Genomic DNA, 20808 nt, shown 5'->3' with positions numbered 1-20808 from the left:
TTAGTTCTATAGTTCTGGTTTAGACCCTACTCTGAAGTAGGAACTAATTTAGTTCGATCAAAAGGAGGTCCTAGAACTAAAATAATTTTTAGTTCCTGCAGTGCGAACATACTGCAAAATCCGGGTACTTTAGCCAATAGTTCTAGGAACTATGAAAAGGTTCCTCCGGTGTGAAAGCCCCTATAGTAAATAAGGGAACTAAACAGGAACGAAGATGAACTAATCAGACAATAAAGCAACTACTGAGAACTAATGCAGACAGATGAACTAAACAGAACATACATGTGACAATAATATTGTCAAAATTATTATGAAACTATTCGTATTTAAAAAAGATAGTACACCCCATTATTTAAATTATTATCCTCATGTCATTCCAAATTGGTTTCCAACGTCTCGCAGGGGTTGGCGCCTTGCCGTCTTCTCTTCATCTGTTGGGTCATCTGAAATCTTCGTAAGATTCTGGATCCAAACTGGAGCTGGCATACTCTCTAGTTACCTCGGGATGGGCATGTTTGGTTCAAATATGGACAAACCCACCCGTTGGTTTAAATTTTTAAATTACATTTTAAACCCAATGGTTGGATTTGTCCATATTTGACCCAAACATGGGTTGGAACAACCCACAGAAAAGCAAATGGCAAACAATTAGTATAGCTGCTGTTCATAGCATTTCAAGCAAAAGATAATCATGAGCATTTCATCTGATATAACCGGAGTACAAGGTTATGAGATATGTGAATGCTTGACTAAAGAGATGTGTCTTTAATCTAGATTTAAACTAGGAGATTGAGTCTGAGCCCCAAACATTATCAGGAAGGCTATTCAAGAGTTTAGGAGCCAAATGTGAAAATGCTCTCCCTCCTTTAGTGGACTTAGATATCCAAAGTCCAGAGTTTTGTGACCCTAAAGAGCGTGATGGATATAGGGCAATAGAAGATTGGTTGAATACACAGGAGCTGAACTATTTAGGGCCTTATAGGTAAGTAGCAATACTTTGTAATTGATACTGAAAGGTATCGATACAGATAGGTAACCAGTGTAGAGATGATAAAATTGGTGCTATATGAAAAACAGCACTGGGCCCCAATGACTTTCATTGTACGGACAAAACAAACCCCTTCCCAAACAATTCTCTTTTAATTTTGAGGTGAACTTTCCCTTTAGGTACAACACAAATAGTCCGTCTAATTTTGAATATTTTGTGACGTTGGTTGTGGAAATGTAATAGGTCAGCTCTGGAGGTGAACGACTGACATTGAGAGGGTTTTTCTCTCTGCTCTATCTGCCGTTTCAAAGTAAGAGCACTCTCAGAGGATTTAGAAGTCATCGAAATTTGTGGAGACAAATCCCTCATGTCACCTGTGAGAGAGGGATTGGAGATGAAAGCGGCTTCTATCCTACAAATAAATGTAGTAAGTGTAGAATAAATGGAGAGCATGAGGGCTACCAACCTGCCTGACAGAGACTCTTAGCAGACTCTTAGAGACTCTTATGCCTTCACTCGTCGGTTTTAAACATATTTGACTGTGATGAATACAATATGATCTATCTATCTATCTATCTATCTATCTATCTATCTATCTATCTATCTATCTATCTATCTATCTATCTATCTATCTATCTATCTATCTATCTATCTATCTATCTATCTATCTATCTATCTATCTATCTATCTATCTATCTATCTATCTATCTATCTATCTATCTTATACTGTATGTCTTGGGTATTTTTGCTCCATTTTTGTGTTAGAGAAAGCATATTATAATACAGATGCCCTCAAAACTTGGCATGGACTAAAAGACACAAAACATTCATTATTGATTTCATTTCATCTTTACATTTTTTTTCTCAGATCAAGCTAGAGGCTTATCTTAGAAATACTAATCATAGCTTCAGTGACTTCATCGAGGCCATGAACACCTGTGTACACTTATCGAACCAAATACGTTCCAATTACATGACATTACCAAGATCCGAATGGCCAAGCATGCTCATTTATTGATTTCAACCCATTCAGCGAGGTCTCGCACGTTTTTGCTTTCACAAAGAGTAATTGTTATGACAAAAAGGCGTTGACTTCATATAACAAACTTCTGCCAGGACGGTGGCTTTAGTATTTATATAGGGTGATTAAGAATTGATGTGGGACAAAAACAGAGTATGAAATCAAAATGAGACTCGTTCACTTGAGTGAGGAGGAGAGGGCTGATTACATTGCTGGCTTGCCATTATTCTTTTTTATTGTAACAACGATATAAAAAAACAATCAAGGCCTGTTATTCAGACCTTAAAATTGGTAATTCAGATACAACAGCTGCAAAAGTTCCCTGTTCTTTTGTCAAAGTTTAAGCATCACTTTTCAAACTGAAAGCAACTTTCAGGGTTTCACGAGTTCATTTTCAGATTATTAATACTGATGGAGTTGGTTTGTTAGACTGTACTCCGGCATCTCCTGGGAAATGTTAATGGTGGTTTATGAGATAATTATTTCCGTTAATCAAATTGGCAAGAAATTATCAGATGATATTTGTTCTATGACGATGACTCAAGACAGCCAGAGTAAATTTTTTTCTGATTTCAAAATTAATGCAAAAGCTAGTTAAATGCCTGAGCTAGTTCATTAAATCACTATTAATATGCAAGTGTACCTTGACCTTCTAACCAAGGCATTTCCATTTTACACTGCACAAGTAGGACAAGTATTTATTTTCAGACCCTTCTAACAACATTGTTTAGTGGAGCTTAAAAAAATATGGCTGCATGAAAAGAAGCTACAAATGGATGCCTGAATTTATATATATTATATATATATATATATATATTATTCTATTTTATATATATGTATATATATATATATTATATATATATATATATATATATATATATATTATATATATATATATATATATATATATATATATATATATACACGGTTAGTTCCTGTCCTTGATTTTGATTGGTCAATAGCTGTGTTTTATTCACAATGACCGCTTCACCCAACAGTTTTGTGTATCACTATCCAACACACTTAGCAACCACTCTTAGCAATGTAAACTGTATGTTCTCAATTCATTGAAGCTTACCATATTATGTAGAAGAGTATTGTGAGTAAGAGATCGAGTAAGCACGTTCATTACCTCCATTCAGATTGAGCATTTTCCTTCAGGTCAGTACTATGTTCATAATAAAAAATCTGTTTAAATGTCTGATGTATTATCTTGTCCTTTTAACAGTTAAGGGGTTTTCCCATGACTGACAGCGCTAGTTAAAGCATTTGTCAGTTGCGTCTTGTTCTTTGTTCAAAACAATTCAGTCTTTTCAATGTAAAAGTCTTCGCTACTGACTGACACACTCATAAAGACAGTCTTTGCTGCCATTAAATGGCGTAATAATGTAACTTCTGTTGTTAATGGTCAGGGACTATTTTTTCCGGTGGAAGGAAGGCTTTTAGTGAAAGTTTACTTCATGAAAGTTGCACTGATACATATTTTTGGCTTTAATGTTTGTGTGTATTGTATTGCGTAATACAGCACAGCCTCTCGTACCTTATTGCTCACACATATATACATATATATATATATATATATATATATATATATATATATATATATATATATATATATATATATATATATATATATATATATATATATATATATATATACATACATACACATAAAATTGTATAATTAATTGCCTATAATTAATTAGTTTATCTCGATTGCTAAAACACTATAACCAGGCTTTTTAACTAAAATTTCAAAACCATAACTCCATTTATCAAAAAGCACCCATTTCCCTAAACTATAAACACTTTTCCCCCATTTTGACACATGAATCAGATTTGTATAGCTGTCACTGCAGAACTGTACACAAAATTCCCTTAATATCTTATTGCGTACACCATGTGGTCATTTTGAAAGCACTAGCATTCAATATTGTTCATTGAAATCAGCACAGCTTGAGCTCAGTTAGCACACAATTCCCCAGAAGAAAACACTAAGAGTCAAAATTGAACACACATCAATCAGATCCTTCAATAGATAGATAAAAGGGTCCTAATCAGTTCATTGAGTTTCGGAACAACGGATCCACAGAGAAATGAAGGAATAGGTCGAGGAGGAAGAGGAAGAGGAGGAGGAGAAGGAGGAGGTGGAGAAGGAGGAGGAGAACCAGGAAGGGGAAGGGCAAGGAGACAAGCAATCTTGGATGAAATTCGAGCCATTTTAGTTGACCTTGTCCATGGTATATGAGGGAGGCTGGGCAACGAGTACAGCCAAATTTGAGTCTTTCATCATCGCCTCCATCATCAGAACCTTCAGGGAAAACAGGTAGGTGTACTAACAGTAAGTCTGCTCTGTACAGTAACTTCTGAGTGCTGTACTCTATGCTGTGACAACACATACAGTACACTGTTGCACTATGCTACTGTACAAGAAATGCATCAAATTGCCTTGCATACAGATTAGAGTTTCAGTTCTAAACCCAATAGAGGAGTGTTTTTCTGCATGGCGGTGGAAATTGTATGACCGAGAGCCTTCGATATCCGTGTTCACCTCCTCCAGGCCATGGAAGAAGCCTGCCTAGACATATGCGTGCCAGGGGTGGATCAGGCAGTCATGTGGAGGATTTTACCTCCGCTGCCTGGCTAGGGCCAATTGTGATGTGGATGAGATTCTCTAGCTGCTGAGGTGGAATATATATATATATATTTTTTTTTATAATTTTTGTACTGTGTTATGAATGAATAAAATGTGCAATGTATACATTGGTTGTGTCTTTTGTGTTTATTATGTGAAAAGGTTTTTGAGGGGGTGAACCACAAGCAACATAACTTACCAGTTTTGGAAATGTTGTTTGGAATTTATTTCACCAGTATGTAAGACTATGTTTTAGTGTTTGTGTTTTTGAGGGCTTGTGTGTGATGTCTGAGGGCAAAGTTTGTTTTTTCAGCAAGAGTGAATGGTTTTGAGTGTAGAGCTTCATTTTGACTTGAAAATAGGAATTGGGTGAGACGTTATGGATTTGTGCTTACTGTTTTGAGAATACGAGGCATAGTTTCAAGAAATGTGTTTAAGCAATCGAGAAAAATTAAATATTTACAACATAAAATCATATACACTTCTGCTCATAAATTCACATACCCCTTGCAAAATATACATTAAGAGCCAATGGATGGGGGGTGTAAACTTTTGAATTGTATGATTGAAGTAAATTGTACTTATTCAGTCCTAAATGAAAATAATATGATCTTCAAGCAAAGAAGAACTTTGTAACCTTAACTTTGTAAGGTTGTTGAGAACACTTGAGTTTTCTATATCCTTGAAATACCAATGATCTTATGTGCATATGTTGCTGTATTACTGGTTCAACCGTATCCCATTGGAATCCATTCAAGAGTAGAAGCATATTTCATCACATCAAGCAATAGGATTTTGGTCTTCAGACTTTAAACAAATGAGAAAAGATAAAGTGGTGGGAAGTACAGCAACAGCTTTATTAAATTAGTGCAAAAGACAGACATAACTCATTCACCACGTCATCTTTTTCTTTGCATTTTCAGAACTTACGGGGTCTTCCACACAAACCCACACACACATTTTGTTTTGTTTTCATATGTTATCTTTTTCTGTCTCTCTTTTTTGTTGTCTTCTTCTCACAAGCGCAAAAAAGGAACTGAAATAAAGAACATCTGAATCAACAGCCTTCCCTGGCCTCTTTGACTTTGACCCAAGGGGAGAGGGAAAAAAATAAAATAAACGCTGTACCATCAGAAACAAGAATCACAAGACAGATTCGCTCTCTGTCTGCAAATCGCTCTCTAGACTCAAGAACCGCACTCTAAAACACGAGCTCGTACATGAAAAAGAGGAAAAACATCAATGGCATTAGAAATAGTCCCTAAAATTTTGCAAAAACATACAGTTCTTTTCTTTTTTCTTGTAAGGGGTCATTAAAGAATAAGCAATCAAAGTACATAAGTTAATTAATAGATTTGTACATTGGTAAAAAATAAAATATATATAGTGTACATTTCCCCCCATCATTTCACACATTACTATAAAGATATATTGTGTTCCACTCCATAACAACTAATGCAATTGAACCAAAAACAAAAATAAAAGACTCAAGAGACGCTTCTTTTTTTTTAGACTCTGAAGGCTTCTGGCTATCAACCTGCCCTAAGAAAACACAACCACTGCAGACTAAAGAGGCCTTGTGTCCTTCCCTTACATTAGTAAACAAGATCAAATACAGTAGTCTTTAACCAGAGGAAACTAAAATACATCAAAATGTCCAATCGCTTTGCCCTCATCCAATATATCTTTGTCCAATGACAGAGAGAGTTCATCGAGGCGGTGCCGTCCGTGATGTATTCCAGAGGTATGAGAAGACAGGAGGTCCAGGGGAAGAAGAGAGAGAGAAGAAGGAGAGTTCCTGGTGAAAAGGTGGAGGCCAGTTGGGGATGGAGAGAGACAACAGTGAAAAGGAGGAGAGCAAAAATGAAGGATGCATGGTGTCTTTTGGGGAAGAGGTCTTCTCTCTCTGTCTGCTTTGCGTGTGGAGAAGAGACAAAGGTTTTCTTCAGTGTTGCAAAAGGACTACAGAAAGAATCAGCAGAATTTACAAGCCTGAGAAAGAGAAAGGAGAAAAGAAGGAACGTGAAATATGGTAATTAAACACCATGTGAAAGTTTAACAGAACATCTGTGGTGGTAATAAACTCTCAGCAGCAGGTTTGAAATTTTTAGGCCAACATGAGATATCTGCTTTAATATGTATGTATAAAAATATGACAAACCGCAACAAAACATTGAATTAATAAATGAAAGCAATTAGAAACAAAATGTCATTCTCGTTGAGGCTCCAGAAAGACTCAACCCTTTATTTTTTCCTTCCTTACGCCACTGCCATGATCTTAAAATATGATTAAAATGTAACTTTGAAAAATGCAAGGTCTAATTTCGCAAGACTTGAGTGAAATGAATTGGCCTGTGGATCTCAGAAATTCAACGGCGATCGAACCGTGCCAGATCTGATGCGAGGGAATATTAAATGTGGAGGGGGGGTGGACTATTGATTTTTTTTCCTTTTGCTGCTTGTTTCTTTCCACTAGTTATGTTTGTACTGCTTGGTCTTAAATGGCATTGGAAGGAAAATAAGACTTGAACAGCACTTAAGAGCATGGCTGAGGTTGCTCTGTTCCACAAATGCCATTTGCAAATTATAATGAGACTCCAGCCCCGCTTATTCATGTGCCGAGGGCCCGAAACGCGACCAGGTAATTCTTTCCCCTTTAGGCGAACCGAATGTGAGCCTGAAACATCAAAATATATAACTGAATCAATTCACCACGCCACATTCGCATGCAATAAATTCAGGCGAAGAGTGGATAAAAATCCTCCCTATACTCTCATCTCTGCACACATACACTTCAATCCATCTTCCTGAGGGGAAAAACACAGGTAAGTGTGCCGGGAACATGCAATGCAGGCAGCAAGACGAAAGTGTGTTTGATCTAATTACCATCAGCCTGATTGGAGGAAAGTGGTTGTGGCAGCAGTCAGCTGCATTTGAGACAGACACAATAACACACGTGATCCCTGCACTCCAGAGCTTTGGTCCGATAGAAATGCACTCCCCATCATAATTCACTCCCTCAATTTGTCTTTACATCAGCTGAGAAGTAAAGTTATTCATGATGGGTTTTAAATTTACAGTCATGAAACTGAGTTTTCCACTTGTAGCTTCATGAAGTTCCAAGCCGGTGTATATATATTAGAGCATTAGAAACAGATATTGTAATTTTGCCTTAGCAAGCGGCATTAATTATTCCTTTCATGCTTAAAAATTCATTAACAAGAAGAGGTTACACTTTATCTGCCAGGTGCACCGCGGATGGCACGTCAAAACAAGTGGCTTGAAAAGCCAGTAAATGAGTCGATGCTGTGGAAATTTCTCTTCCCCTCAAGACAGGCCACATCAGTACCCAGAGTGGCTTAAAGAGTAAAAACGCCCATCTTGGCAGAAAAGAGGATTTAAACTTCAGTGGACCCAGGCTCAGGCTTATTTCCCTGTTGTGGATTAATTATATTTTACCCCTGTTGGGCACCTTTCATCAGATTAAAGAGCAGTTTTAGAGGTCTTTTCGGGTGTATCACAACTCTTCATTTGACAAAAAATATCACATTAAGAACATACTCCAAACTCATGTAATTTTCAATTACAGCAATAATTAAACTATGACTGACATTTCCAATTTGTGTGCCGACTGGACTACCTCACTGTTTAACCATGGAGTCATAAAAAATATGGAGACGAAAAATATATTTTAAAATGTAATTTATTTTTGCGATAGCAAAGCTGAAAGGGTTAGTTCACCCGAAAATGAAAATTCTGTCATTAATTACTCACCCTCATGTCGTTCCACACCCATGAGACCTTCGTTCATCTTCGGAACACAAATTAAGATATTTTTGATAAAATCCGATGGCTCAGTAAGGCCAGCAATAACACTCCCTTTTTCAATGTCCAGAAAGCTACTAAAACATATTTAAAACTGTTCATGTGACTACAGTGGTTCAACCTTAAAGCTGCAGTCTGTAACCTTTTTTGGTTAAAAATGATCCAAAATCAATTTTTTGAGCAAGTCAGTGTTCAAAACTATCTCATTATCTTAGCTCGATTCACAACGGTAAGCTTGTAATAATGTTTTATAATAAGAGCGACATGGTGGATTTCCGCGGGAAATTTGAGCATGCAGCAGATCCTCTGTGCATCATTACGTCACGTCTGTAAACAGTAAGGAAGGAGTCCAGGCAAGTCGGTTTTATCACGTGAGGAAACTGCTGGTAGCGGAGCATTTATAGCCTTTTCTCACAGCAGCTGAAATAATTAAACTTTTCATTTTGATGGTGGATTGTAATCCAGAAAGGTCCAGATGACAATCATCAGTGACAACTGGAGATTCACCCGTAGTCAAAAACAAAAGGCTTCGGACTGTGGAGTGGCTACAGAAATTGAAATCTACAGGTAACTCTAATACACACTAAATGCACATAGTCACGCAATGCTGATGTTGTTAACAATAACAATTTGAGAGCAAAGTATAACAGTAATAATAATTTGCACGGTTTGGCATGATCCGAGCTAAGCGATCGTTAGATTTAATCGTCATTGGCAGAGCGATTTATTGTAGGCCTAATGCTTTTTTCCTCAGTTGGTCAGAACAAAAGTGGCAGACATGTTACTTACTTGTTCAGATGAGATTTTCCAGTGAACATTCTTATATTGGTCATACTTTCAAGATGTAGAATCTGTGATTCTGAAATACAGTATCCACACCGATGCGGTGACTGACAGCAAGCATTAGATTCATCCGCGCTGACAAGCTGTGCCGAGGCACAACGCACGTACAGATATCTGTTTCGCATATGACTGCAATTGCGGTTTTCTGAAAAATCACAGACTGCAGCTTTAATATCATAAAGCGACAAATATACTTTTTGTGCGGCAAAAATAACTAAATAGTGACTTTATTCAACAATATCTAGTGTGGGCGATTTCAAAATACTACTTCATGAAGCTTCGAAGCTTACGAATCATTTGTTTCAAATCAGTAGTTCGGAGCACGTATTAAACTGCCAAAGTCACGTGAACGATTTAAGTTTCAAAACACTTATGATGTAACGAAGCCTTGTTTACTGAAATCTTGTGATTTTGGCATTCTGAACCACTGATTCAAAACAAAAGTATTCGTAAAGCTTCGAAGCTTCACGAAGCAGTGTTTTGAAATCGCCCATCACTCGATATTGTGGAATAAAGTCATTATTTTGTTATTTTTGCCGCACAAAAAGTATTCTTGTCGCTTTATAATATTAAGGTTGAACCACTGTAGTCACATGAACTGTTTTAAATATGTTTTAGTAGCTTTCTGGACATTGAAAAAGGGAGTGTTTGCTAATAATGCAGGCCTCACTGAGCCATCGGATTTGATCAAAAATATCTTAATTTGTGTTCTGAAGATGAATGAAGGTCTTACAGGTCTGGAATGACATGAGGGTGAGTAATAAATGACATAATTTTCATTTTTGGGTGATCTAACCATTGAATTATCAGCAGCCATTACTACAGTCTTCAGTGTCACATGATCCTTCAGAAATCATTCTAATTTATAAATATCAGTATTTATTTGAACTATTTTGTAACATTATAAATGTTACTTTTGATAATAATGTGATGTGTCTTTGCTAAATAGTAATAATTAAAAAAATCTTACCCCAACAGGGTGATCTCTAAAAATGTACTTTGAAATCAGTCCTACAGGGGGCAGTAAGGTCATCTTGACATTGTTTGGCTCTTCCTCTGCTGAACATGTGCACTTAACAGTCTCCTCTGTGATCTGGTCTTGAGCTCAATTGCTACATCAAAACCTATTTTGTCAGTGTAAAAAATTATTTGATTTCCTCTTGATATTTGTTTCAGAATTTGGCCTCATTTTGTGTTGTAAATGATGTGTTTTTCTTCCTCTCTGCCATTAACATCACTTGTGTAATCAGATACAGAGCTCAATGGTGCCAAGTTTTAGAAGGACAAGCAAAATCAATGGACTCAAAGGGCAAATCAGCACAGAAGGTGATGTTTGGCAAACTGTCATCAGAAACTGCAACAATGGCTCCGTGGGATCGAAGATGTGAAGACTACTGAGTGCATGTGAGACGGTGCCAGTCGTACCACGCATGATGTGGCACATGCAGGTACCTGATGCAGGACTTAGTAAATTTCACGGCTGTCTAAAGAGAGATTAACTTGTGTCAGTTCATAGAGGATCTGTTTGTGTTCTTCCAGAGGCTTCCATACATTATTTAAGAGGCCACAAATACAAGTCCATTGGACTCCTTTATCCTTGAGAATGGAGGAAGAACAGAGAGTATGGATTTTTTTCAGTCCGTGAAGCAGAAGGTTAGCAACATGGAAGCTAAAAATACACATCAACCGACACACATACACACTCATAGCAGCACGAACACAAAAACACGGTCACTTTAAAGTGAAATTCCCACTGAGAATGATTCTTCTTTTTGTCTTGTTTTCAGCAATTAAAGGCCTTTCATACCAATAAATGGAAAACAAATCCAGAACCTTAAAACACATACTCATTAAAACTTAATTCCATCACATTGCACTCTATGTTTAGTCATTAGAAACTTTAGGAAATTAAGAAATATACCTATTCGGATGAGACTGGATTTTAAACAACATTTGAGTTATAATTCCTGTCACTCAATGGGCCCTATTTTAACGATCTAAATGCAAAGTGTGAAGCGCACGGCGCAGGTGCACTCAGGGCGTGTCCAAATCCACTTTTGCTATTTTAACAACGGAAAAACGGTCCGTGCGCCGGGGCGCATTTTTGAAATGGGTTGTCCCTATTCTCTTAATGAGCAATGGCCGTAACGTTCAATAAACCAATCAGAGTGTCATCTCCCATTCCCTTTAAGAGCGAGATGCGCTCGCCCCATGGCGGATTGCTATTTACATGGCGGAATTTGTTGGCGGAAAAGCTGAACGCTTTTCAAGCGAAGAAACCGATCTGCTCGTGCACGAAGTTAAAGCGGGCTTGCAAATTCAGCCGTTCAAATAGCTCTGCGCGATGAGTCAGTTAATATATATATGTGTATTGGCACGATTGTTCAATTAATTAGCCAATTTCGTTCATCATTATAAGTAGTAATAGGCTGAATTGAAAATAGGAAGCCTAATTCTAATATTCATCATTACATTTTTATATTTATGTAGCCTACACAATAATATTCTTTTACACTGTAATCCTTTTGTTTTTAATATTTGGCATGTTTGTGTGATGCGCATCCCTGTGTGTAATAAGCAAAGTCAACGCGCACTGTGGACGCGCCCAGAGGCGCAGTTTCTACCAACGCGCTCTAACAAAAAAATATTGCGCCACTGACTTTAGACTTTAGACCAGGTTTGCGTTGGTCTATGGCGCAGTCTATGTTCAGCTCCTTAAAATAGCAATGCGCCGGCAATGCGCCTGAACACACCTCTTTTTTAGACCAGCACGCCCATGGGCGCACTAACTGGCGCAAATGCATTTACTAATTTAAGGACGTGGCGCTGAACGGGAACGGTGCCGGACGCAAACTAGCAAACAAACTTGCGCTGCGCCTTGCTTCGCATTGCGCCGGGTGTATTATAAGGCCCAATGTCTGTTTCATGTACCAATTTGGATGAGACTAACATTCAATATATTTCATTATAAAACCCTTTTAAGTAAACTCTCAAATATAAGTGAGCAGAGAAATCTAGACAAGTATCCTATACCTGACACTGATATTAAAATGGGCAGTCTTTGCAGTTTCCGCGGTTTGGCTTTATTTACTAATTTTATATATATTTTTTTCTTCATCAGATACCATCCATATTGAAATGAAATGAAAGCATGCTGAAGACAAATGGTAGCTCAGATAGGTAAAAAACAAACAAACATTTTTTTGCCAAAAAACAGTAGGTAATTTGCCTTTACAGAATTTGCCCCCTTGTGGTTTGACACCAACCCCCACACTAACTACAGCTAATATTGTGATGATTTGTGTGAACTGTAATAAGGCTAATAGTTTTACTGTTTTGTGTTGGGTTTTGCTCAATATGTATTCATCGTATTTTGGTGACTTGTTTGTAAACAACTTCAAAAATATTGCAATAAATAAATGGTTTTGAAGAAGAATATTTTGGTCAATTTAGTAAGTTTTTTCACTGAACCAAAGATAAACATTCACATTCGTCTCTATGCTACACTAATAACAGTAGTAAGGTTTTCTTCTGTGTAACACTACATATATCCTTATTAGTAAAGTTTTGTCTGTATTATTTGTGTCCCCTTCAAAAATTTGTCTTGATAAATTTTATGTTTAACTTTACGCCCCTGGTGGTGTGATAGAAACACTAACTTCTTTAACGTCCACCTGGAAAACTAGTCACATCCAAACTGTAAACACTGTGATTCAAAATCTAAACAATACAGATGACATCATTGTAGTATTTGCATACTGAATGACGATTGGCCTTTTCATTCTTACATTCTTTTTAATCCATACAGAGTGCCCACCCACTCCCATAAAGCACTGTAAATGACAGAGTCAGTCTCCTTACACTCTGAAATACTTAAATATCAACAGCTTTAAATTAATATCCTCATTAAAGCCTTTAAAGGCACAATATGTCAATTTTGTCGCTAGAGGTCACTTATTCAAACAAAGGCGTAGCTTGATGACGCCTTAATTTCCGTGGAATCATGGGAGGTGTTGTCTTCACGTCTACAGCTGGTGGAAAGAATCTGACGGGAAATCATATTCAAGGATGAGCTAATGTATTAAAGATTTATTAACATTACAGTAGTATGAAACAGGAAAACAGCTTATATTCAGGTGTTCATAATTATTAGGCAGGTTTTCTTTTACAGGCAAAATGAGCCAAAATGAGTCTTTTTTTTTCTTTTTTCTTTCTTTTTAGGATCCCTTACCTAACCTAAGTCTTGCATTTCTGGAGTTTCCAGGTAGGCTGCAGTTCTGGAAAATGGTGGCGCTGGAGACTAAAGGGTTCCTGATGGTTTCAAATTTAATTCTTCACCTTAATTCTTAATTTTGCAGTTAACGTGTCTTTTCTTCTCCACCTGTTTTTATCTGATCGTGCTGACCCAATGAGCATTTCGCTGTCCAATAGTCTTGCCTTAAAGGTGCCCTCGAATGAAAAATTGAATTTATCTTGGCATAGTCAAATAACAAGAGTTCAGTACATGGAAAAGACATACAGTGAGTCTCAAACTCCATTACGTAACAGTCGGGGTGTACACCCCCAATATTTGCATATGCCAGCCCATGTTCCCAACATTATGAAAGGCATTAGACAAGGGCAGCCAGTATTAACATCTGGATCTGTGCAGAGGTGTATCAACAGACTAGGTAAGCAAGCAAGAACAATAGCGAAAAATGGCAGATGGAGCAATAATAACTGACATGATCCATGATATCATGATATTTTTAGTGATATTTGTAAATTGTCTTTCTAAATGTTTCGTTAGCATGTTGCTAATATACTGTTAAATGTGGTTAAAGTTACCATCGTTTCTTACTGTATTCACGGAGACAAGAGCCGTCGCTATTTTCATTATTAAACACTTGCAGTCTGTATAATACATAAACACAACTTCATTCTTTATAAATCTCTCCAACAGTGTAGCATTAGCCATTAGCCACAGAGCACAGCCTCAAATTCATTCAGAATCAAATGTAAACAATATAACAGTATACTATACTCACATAATCCGACGCATGCATGACGAACACTTTGTAAAGATCCATTTGAGGGTTATATTAGCTGTGTAGACTTTGTTTATGCATTGTTCAAGGCAAGCGTGAGCTCCATAGGCGTGGAGCAGGAGAATTAAAGGGCCAGTAGCCCTGAATCGGCTTATTTATAATGATGCCCCAAAATAGCCAGTTAAAACAATGAATTAAAAAAAAAAAAAATGATCTGAAACTTCACAGACACATTCAGGGGACACTTTAGACTTATATTACCTATATTATCTTTTTTTAAAAAAGTTCTAGGGCACCTTTAACTTTGAGATTTCTAGTACTGCATTAGTATTGCATCCTTCTCATGAGCATTTAATATTAAGCATTTAACTAGTTAAATCTCTCTTTTGGCTCATTTTGCCTGTAAAAGAAAACCTACCTAATAATTATGCACACCTGAATATAAGGTGTTTTTAATTTCCAGCCTTCATGAACAATTATATAGCACTTCTAAATTATTAAATACAAAATTAATAGTAGTTATTAAGATTGATGTGGTTTGGAATTAGTAAAATGTGCTTGGAAAAAAATGTGATCAGAAAATCAATGTAAAAATTATGCACGCTGTGTATCTATTTTTTCATTTTCATCTCTTTAAATGGTCCTGTGGATAATTATAAAACAATTATGAAAGAATTATCAAAATTATGTTTTGCAGGTGTGACACCTGGCCTCACAGAGGTGTCACACTGCAGGACATCATCAACTTATCATGTATTTAATGTTGACTACCTATAAACAAATGGAACGGCACAAACTAATTAACTACATGACAGTAACGCATGTGTGTGTGTGTGTGTGAGAGAGTATGTGTCTCCTGTAGAGGAGACACATGAAGTGAGTTCTGTCTAATCTTTCGGCCATTTCTCTCTTGCAGAGCTCCATCACTGAGCTTCTGGGCTTATCTGCCTGTTCTCACCGCTCTCTCTCAGTAGGGGTCAGGGTTCATTAAGGTGATAAGGAAATTGAAGTCAGACACTCTCTCCCTCCCACTCGATCAGTGTGCAACATAGTGACATGGCCTCTCCTTGACTTTGTCTTCCTGTGCAACAGTGAAACGCATCCTTACAGGAGTCATTAGTGTGTGTGTAGTGCAGTTCGGAGACCGGCATGCACCAGCTTTGTGTCATGTCACATGAGATATAAACACGTGCACACACTTTCAGACTGCCTGTTTCAATGCATCACTGCCTGAATGTGGAACACACCCACATACCAGGGGCGTTTCCTCCGAGTAGGCAAGGGAGGCAGTGCTTCCTCAAAAAAATAGGATGAGAAAATAATCCATATTACATATAAAACAACACAAATATTACAAATTATGACATTAAAAAGAGCGCAAGTCACGTGTATTTCTTAAGGAACACTGCCCAACAGCGACACCCACAAGTAAAGTTACACAGAGGAGTCATGCCTCCCTTTCCTCTCATAGGAATCTATAGAAAATCATCAGAACCCCGGCGTGCGGTGGGTTTTGTGGGGGGTAATTGAGAATGAATGGGGGAAAGTCACGTGAGAGGAGGCAATGTCTCCATCGCGCTATGATTGGATGTAATTGGTTATGATTGGATATGATTGGTTTGTGCGATAAATCCCGCCTCTCGTTGACGTGCGCTTTCCGCGCGTAGGTTTGACTGAACAAATGATGGCGTCAATTGGAAGACTAATCGAAAAGTAAGTAAACGGATCACCCAGTTAGATATATCACTACTTTGTTACGTCAAAATCAAACTTGAAATGGACTGAAAGCATGATTACTGCGGTTTTTTAGTGCAATCAGCTGGTGAAATTAAAAATGCAATTCGTGTCTGTGACAGACGGTGTTAATGGAGCATGACTGATTATCCAAAATATTCTAGGTTGACAATTAAAAAGAAAAAATGCAATAAACAAATAAAATATATTGTTTAAATTATTATTGCCTTTAGTTATTATTTTGGAATGAATGTAGAAATGCTTAAAACACTTGATGCTTGATGAGACTGACTTGGTTTTGATAAATAGAACATTACATTGTTAATGTAAAATTACAAAATAGAGTTGTATTTGGTTTCTTTTCTTTTTCTTTTTTTTTTGATGTACTGTAAAGTAATGTTCATTTAACAAGGAAGATTTGTCAACTTTAAGAGTAATGCACATGAATTTACAATGATTCATAAAATCATTTCAGAGCACCACTGCACGCCACTGCCACATACTTAATTTACAGTGGGGTTCACACATCTGAGACCTGACCACTAGTGAAAATGCTTCTACTTTGCATTCTTCCTCATTTAATTAATTCCTCAATCGCAATTAATTGCAATTTGACTGAAAAGTTTACATGTTTTAGTAATGATTTGTTGCACTTTTGATTTAATAAGAAGCACTTAAAGGGTTAGTTCACCCAAAAATGAAAATAATGTCATTTATTACTCGCCCTTATGCCGTTCCACACCCGTAAGACCTTTGTTCATCTTCGGAACACAAATTAAGATATTTTTGATTATATCTGATGGCTCAGTGAGGCCTGCATAGCCAGCAATGACATTTCCTCTCTCAAGATCCATTAATGTACTAAAAACATATTTAAATCAGTTCATGTGAGTACAGTGGTTCAATATTAATATTATAAAGTGAAAATAAAACAAAATAACGTCTTATATAGTGATGGCCGATTTCAAAACACTGCTTCAGGAAGCTTTGGAGCGTTATGATTCTTCTGTGTCGAATCATGATTCGGATCGCGTGTCAAACCACCAAACTGCTGAAATCACGTGACTTTGGCGCTCCGAACCGTTGATTCGCCACGCTTCATTTATGCTCCGAAGCTTTATGAAGCAGTGTTTTGAAATCAGCCATCACTATATAAGTCGTTATTTTGTTTTTTTGGCGCACCAAAAATATTCTTGTCGCTTTATAATATTAATATTGAACCACTGTACTCACATGAACTGATTTAAATATGTTTTTAGTACATTAATGGATCTTGAGAGAGGACATGTCCTCACTGAGTCAATGGATTTTAACAAAAATATCTTAATTTGCATTAACGAAGGTCTTACGGGTGTGGAGTGGCATGAGGGTTAGTAATAAATGACATTATTTTCATTTTTGGGTGAACTAACCCTTTAAGCTGCATGAACTCCACAAGTTTGTGTAAAACCTGATGATCATGTTCTCCAGCATGATTTGAGATGATCCGAAGAGAATCTTTTGCTTCAAGTGAGGAAAAATATGATCTTTTGTACAAAGGAGTTTAGATGATTACATCTAAAATTACAATTACAGTACAGTAACCTGCATGTGATAATTTATTTCTTAACAACACTGGCTAAAGCTTCAAGTGTTGTGAAAGGATTGTGCCAAAAGCTTTTTATTTATTTTTTTTCTCCCCAGAAACACCTCCAGAGCCACTTTGAGTAAACTAGCATGACATTCAGTGGATGTCAGTGTCTGCCAGGGCAGTAGCAAATAATCACATCATTTCAGCCTATTAACAGTCACAGATTCAACATTCACACCAACACAATGACTGTTAGCAGAGCTAAAGAGAAAATGATGCACAAAACAGCAAAATGGAACCATACAATGATATGGCACATACAACGATGGGGCAGAAAAACTCTAAGATGGGAATTCAATAAGGAGAATTGTGTCCACTGTAGGCAAAGGTATTAAATTATTTGCAGCTCTAATTCACATATGTCTTTATATATGACTGATTATAATGCTCGTCTCTGTCATTTGATCAGTTGTTCTCCATCAGTTATTCAATTAAAAACTGCAGCCATGATCAACATAAAATCAATAGAAAACCTACAATAAGCCTAACTTACATACAAAGTAGTAGTAGTAGAAAAAAGTAGTAATAGTAATAGTATCTGATTAGCCTAAAGCCGGGGACACACCTAATGATTAGCTGTAACATTCTAAGACTGAACTGAACACACATACCGATTGTTTCCTTCGACTGGAGCCGATTTATATACTCACACATTACAACCGTTAAGTGTGTGCGCGGCTTAAATTAAATTGAATAAGATGCTCTGATATACAGCATGTATAGTGTGCAGTTTAAGTGAATTCCTCCTAAATGTTAATTTGCAGGATATTAAGCCAAAATCGAAGCAAAATATGCAACACAGGCTCACTGGAAAAATGTACCTGTCAACATTTTTGCAAAATGTAAAATAGGTACCAATGTGTACATATCACTGCAGTTTCTAAAAGAAAACTGAACACTAGAGGCAGTAAAACAGCAAGCACTTTTAATAGTTTTCACACACAATTATAATTACAGGGCCAGATTATAGATTAATAAAGACTTGTTTTCATGCAACTCCTTGCACAGTAATGTTATGATTAATGCATGATTTGTAAATATATATTTTGAAGTTTGCATCACTTAACCTGCTCCAGATATTCAGTTACAATGACGTAACTTACGACGCAACGTATTTAGCGTTTTGCTAAAATGTTGACACGGGTACGTTTTTCTAATGAAAATATGGGTATCTGAATGCAGACAGATAACACAAATAAGAAGTGACTGGGGAAGAGAGAAACCATGGAGAAGATCTGCTGCCATGTTTCATGCAGATCTGGAGACATTGCCTCCACAGTGCCAAAAATCTCAGATCCGACTTCTATCCAAACCAAGGCATAGGCGAGGAACCTAGAAATCCTCAGAGCAGGACATCCCTTCTGAACAGATTTATTTGTCCTCTGTTTTCCATTTAAGAATGGCTGTATAGAGTTCCATTATGTTCCAGTCCCTCTAAAGGAGTGCATTATTAATGTTATTGCTGGGAGAAAGAGTCACCAGGGGGCTGTGTGCAGGTTTAGATGGAAGATTAACTATGGGACAAACATATAGTACACACTGACACACACACACACACACGTTTGTTTTTGTGAATTGTGGGGACTTTCCATAGGCCGCAATGCATTTTATACTGTACAAACCGTACTTTCTATCCCCCTACCCTACCCCTACCCCTAAACCTAACCATCACATGAAACTGTGCACACCTTTATTTTCTCACAAAAACATCATTTAGTATTTTTATTAATTAATTTACATTGTGGGGACCGGTGGCTGGTTCCCACGATGTAGGTGAACTCAGGTTTATATTACATCGTGGGGACATTTGGTCCACACAATGTAATATAAACAAAAGCACACACACACACACACACACACACACACACACACACACACACACACACACACACACACACACACACACACACACACACACACACACACACACACACACACACACACACACACACACACACACACACACACACACACACACACTGAGAAGCAGTAAAGCAACCTTTAATTTGTGCAAATTACTTTAAATGCTCCTATGTCTCTCTAGCAGCTGTAATAGTGACCCTATATGCTGTAACTCTAGATATGGATCAGCTCTTAATGCAGTTCCAGGCTTTACCACAGTAAATAGATATGAGGTCACTGAAAACATTCTGTAAGAGAAGCCAATTTCCTGTCAAACTGTACAGCAAGCTATACAGGGTGTTCATCATCAGCATTAAAACTGAGCTAAAGTAGCAAAACGTAAATGCTGGAAAACTGAGAAAAAAATGAGGGTCGAGGGTACCTGTGTGTGTTTGTGTGTGTGTGTGTGTCACATAAGTGCAGATTGGTGTTTAGTCCTCTAAAATATGGTACATAAACCAAGCAGCCTTTAAACTACCTTTAAAAAGCCTTTAGACTCTACTTCCTGAATCCAAAGAGATTTAAAATACTAGGTTTAAATGAGAGACCTGCAAAATGAAGTCTGTTCCATTCCAGGTTCAAGGAGTAAGAGTTTTGTACAATAATAAACTCTGGATAAAACTGAATTTCCATATAGCCTTTTTTCTTTTTTTCTTTTTTGCTGTCAGGCAAAATCGTGGCTGTGAAACACTTGCAATATTTATTTGCACTTTATTAGAAACCATGAAATATGCAGCACCTATCAAACTTTAAAACTCCACATTTTAGCAAATCACATAGAATTTTGGGCACTCTAATAAAAGAGATCAGGTACGTGTGAGTATATAAGAGTTGACAGGATACTTACAAAGCATGGAGAGCAGAACCAGGCCGAGCAGCAGCAAGAGATTTGTTTGTACCGAGGCGGCACGGCTGCAGTCCATTCTGTTCTTCTTACAGGTGCACACCTGAACTTTCAGTTCTGTGTTGTTGGATATGGGAGGGACGCCAGAGTCGGTCAGAACCAGCGGCAGATTATAGTTGGCCTTTTTAAGACTATGCAGCAACATGATCTGGGAGTGAGTGTCTGAAAAACATCAGAAAACTATTTAATGTACCATTCTGGCCACTTTACATGTCAGTCACACAGTATCTTCCTATTGAAATGGGCAGAAACAGGTTTGGCTACAGGAGAGTATAAGCCACTCGATCTCAAATGACCTC

General features: G+C 37.3%; 1 protein-coding gene across 2 annotated transcripts in view; it reads right to left on the bottom strand.

Annotated features, from left to right (window-relative positions):
* Positions 1 to 421: 421 nt before the first annotated feature.
* The window catches only part of cdh13 (cadherin 13, H-cadherin (heart)), a 419907-nt gene continuing 399520 nt past the window's right edge, over positions 422 to 20808 (bottom strand). Inside the window, exons 13-14 of one of the 2 annotated variants that reach the window (XM_067390159.1) lie at positions 20453 to 20671; positions 422 to 491 (exon numbers count right to left, since the gene is read on the bottom strand). In XM_067390159.1, the coding sequence (XP_067246260.1) occupies positions 490 to 491; positions 20453 to 20671 (221 nt within the window). In that variant the 3' untranslated portion in view covers positions 422 to 489. Of the gene's footprint in view, positions 492 to 5175; positions 6637 to 20452; positions 20672 to 20808 lie in introns of those variants that run through there. The other variant, XM_067390158.1, reaches the window with a different exon arrangement.

The sequence above is a fragment of the Chanodichthys erythropterus genome, chromosome 7 (assembly GCF_024489055.1).
Source record: "Chanodichthys erythropterus isolate Z2021 chromosome 7, ASM2448905v1, whole genome shotgun sequence".
Classification (NCBI taxonomy): Eukaryota; Metazoa; Chordata; class Actinopteri; order Cypriniformes; family Xenocyprididae; genus Chanodichthys; species Chanodichthys erythropterus.
This window is presented reverse-complemented; position numbering and strand designations above follow the sequence as displayed.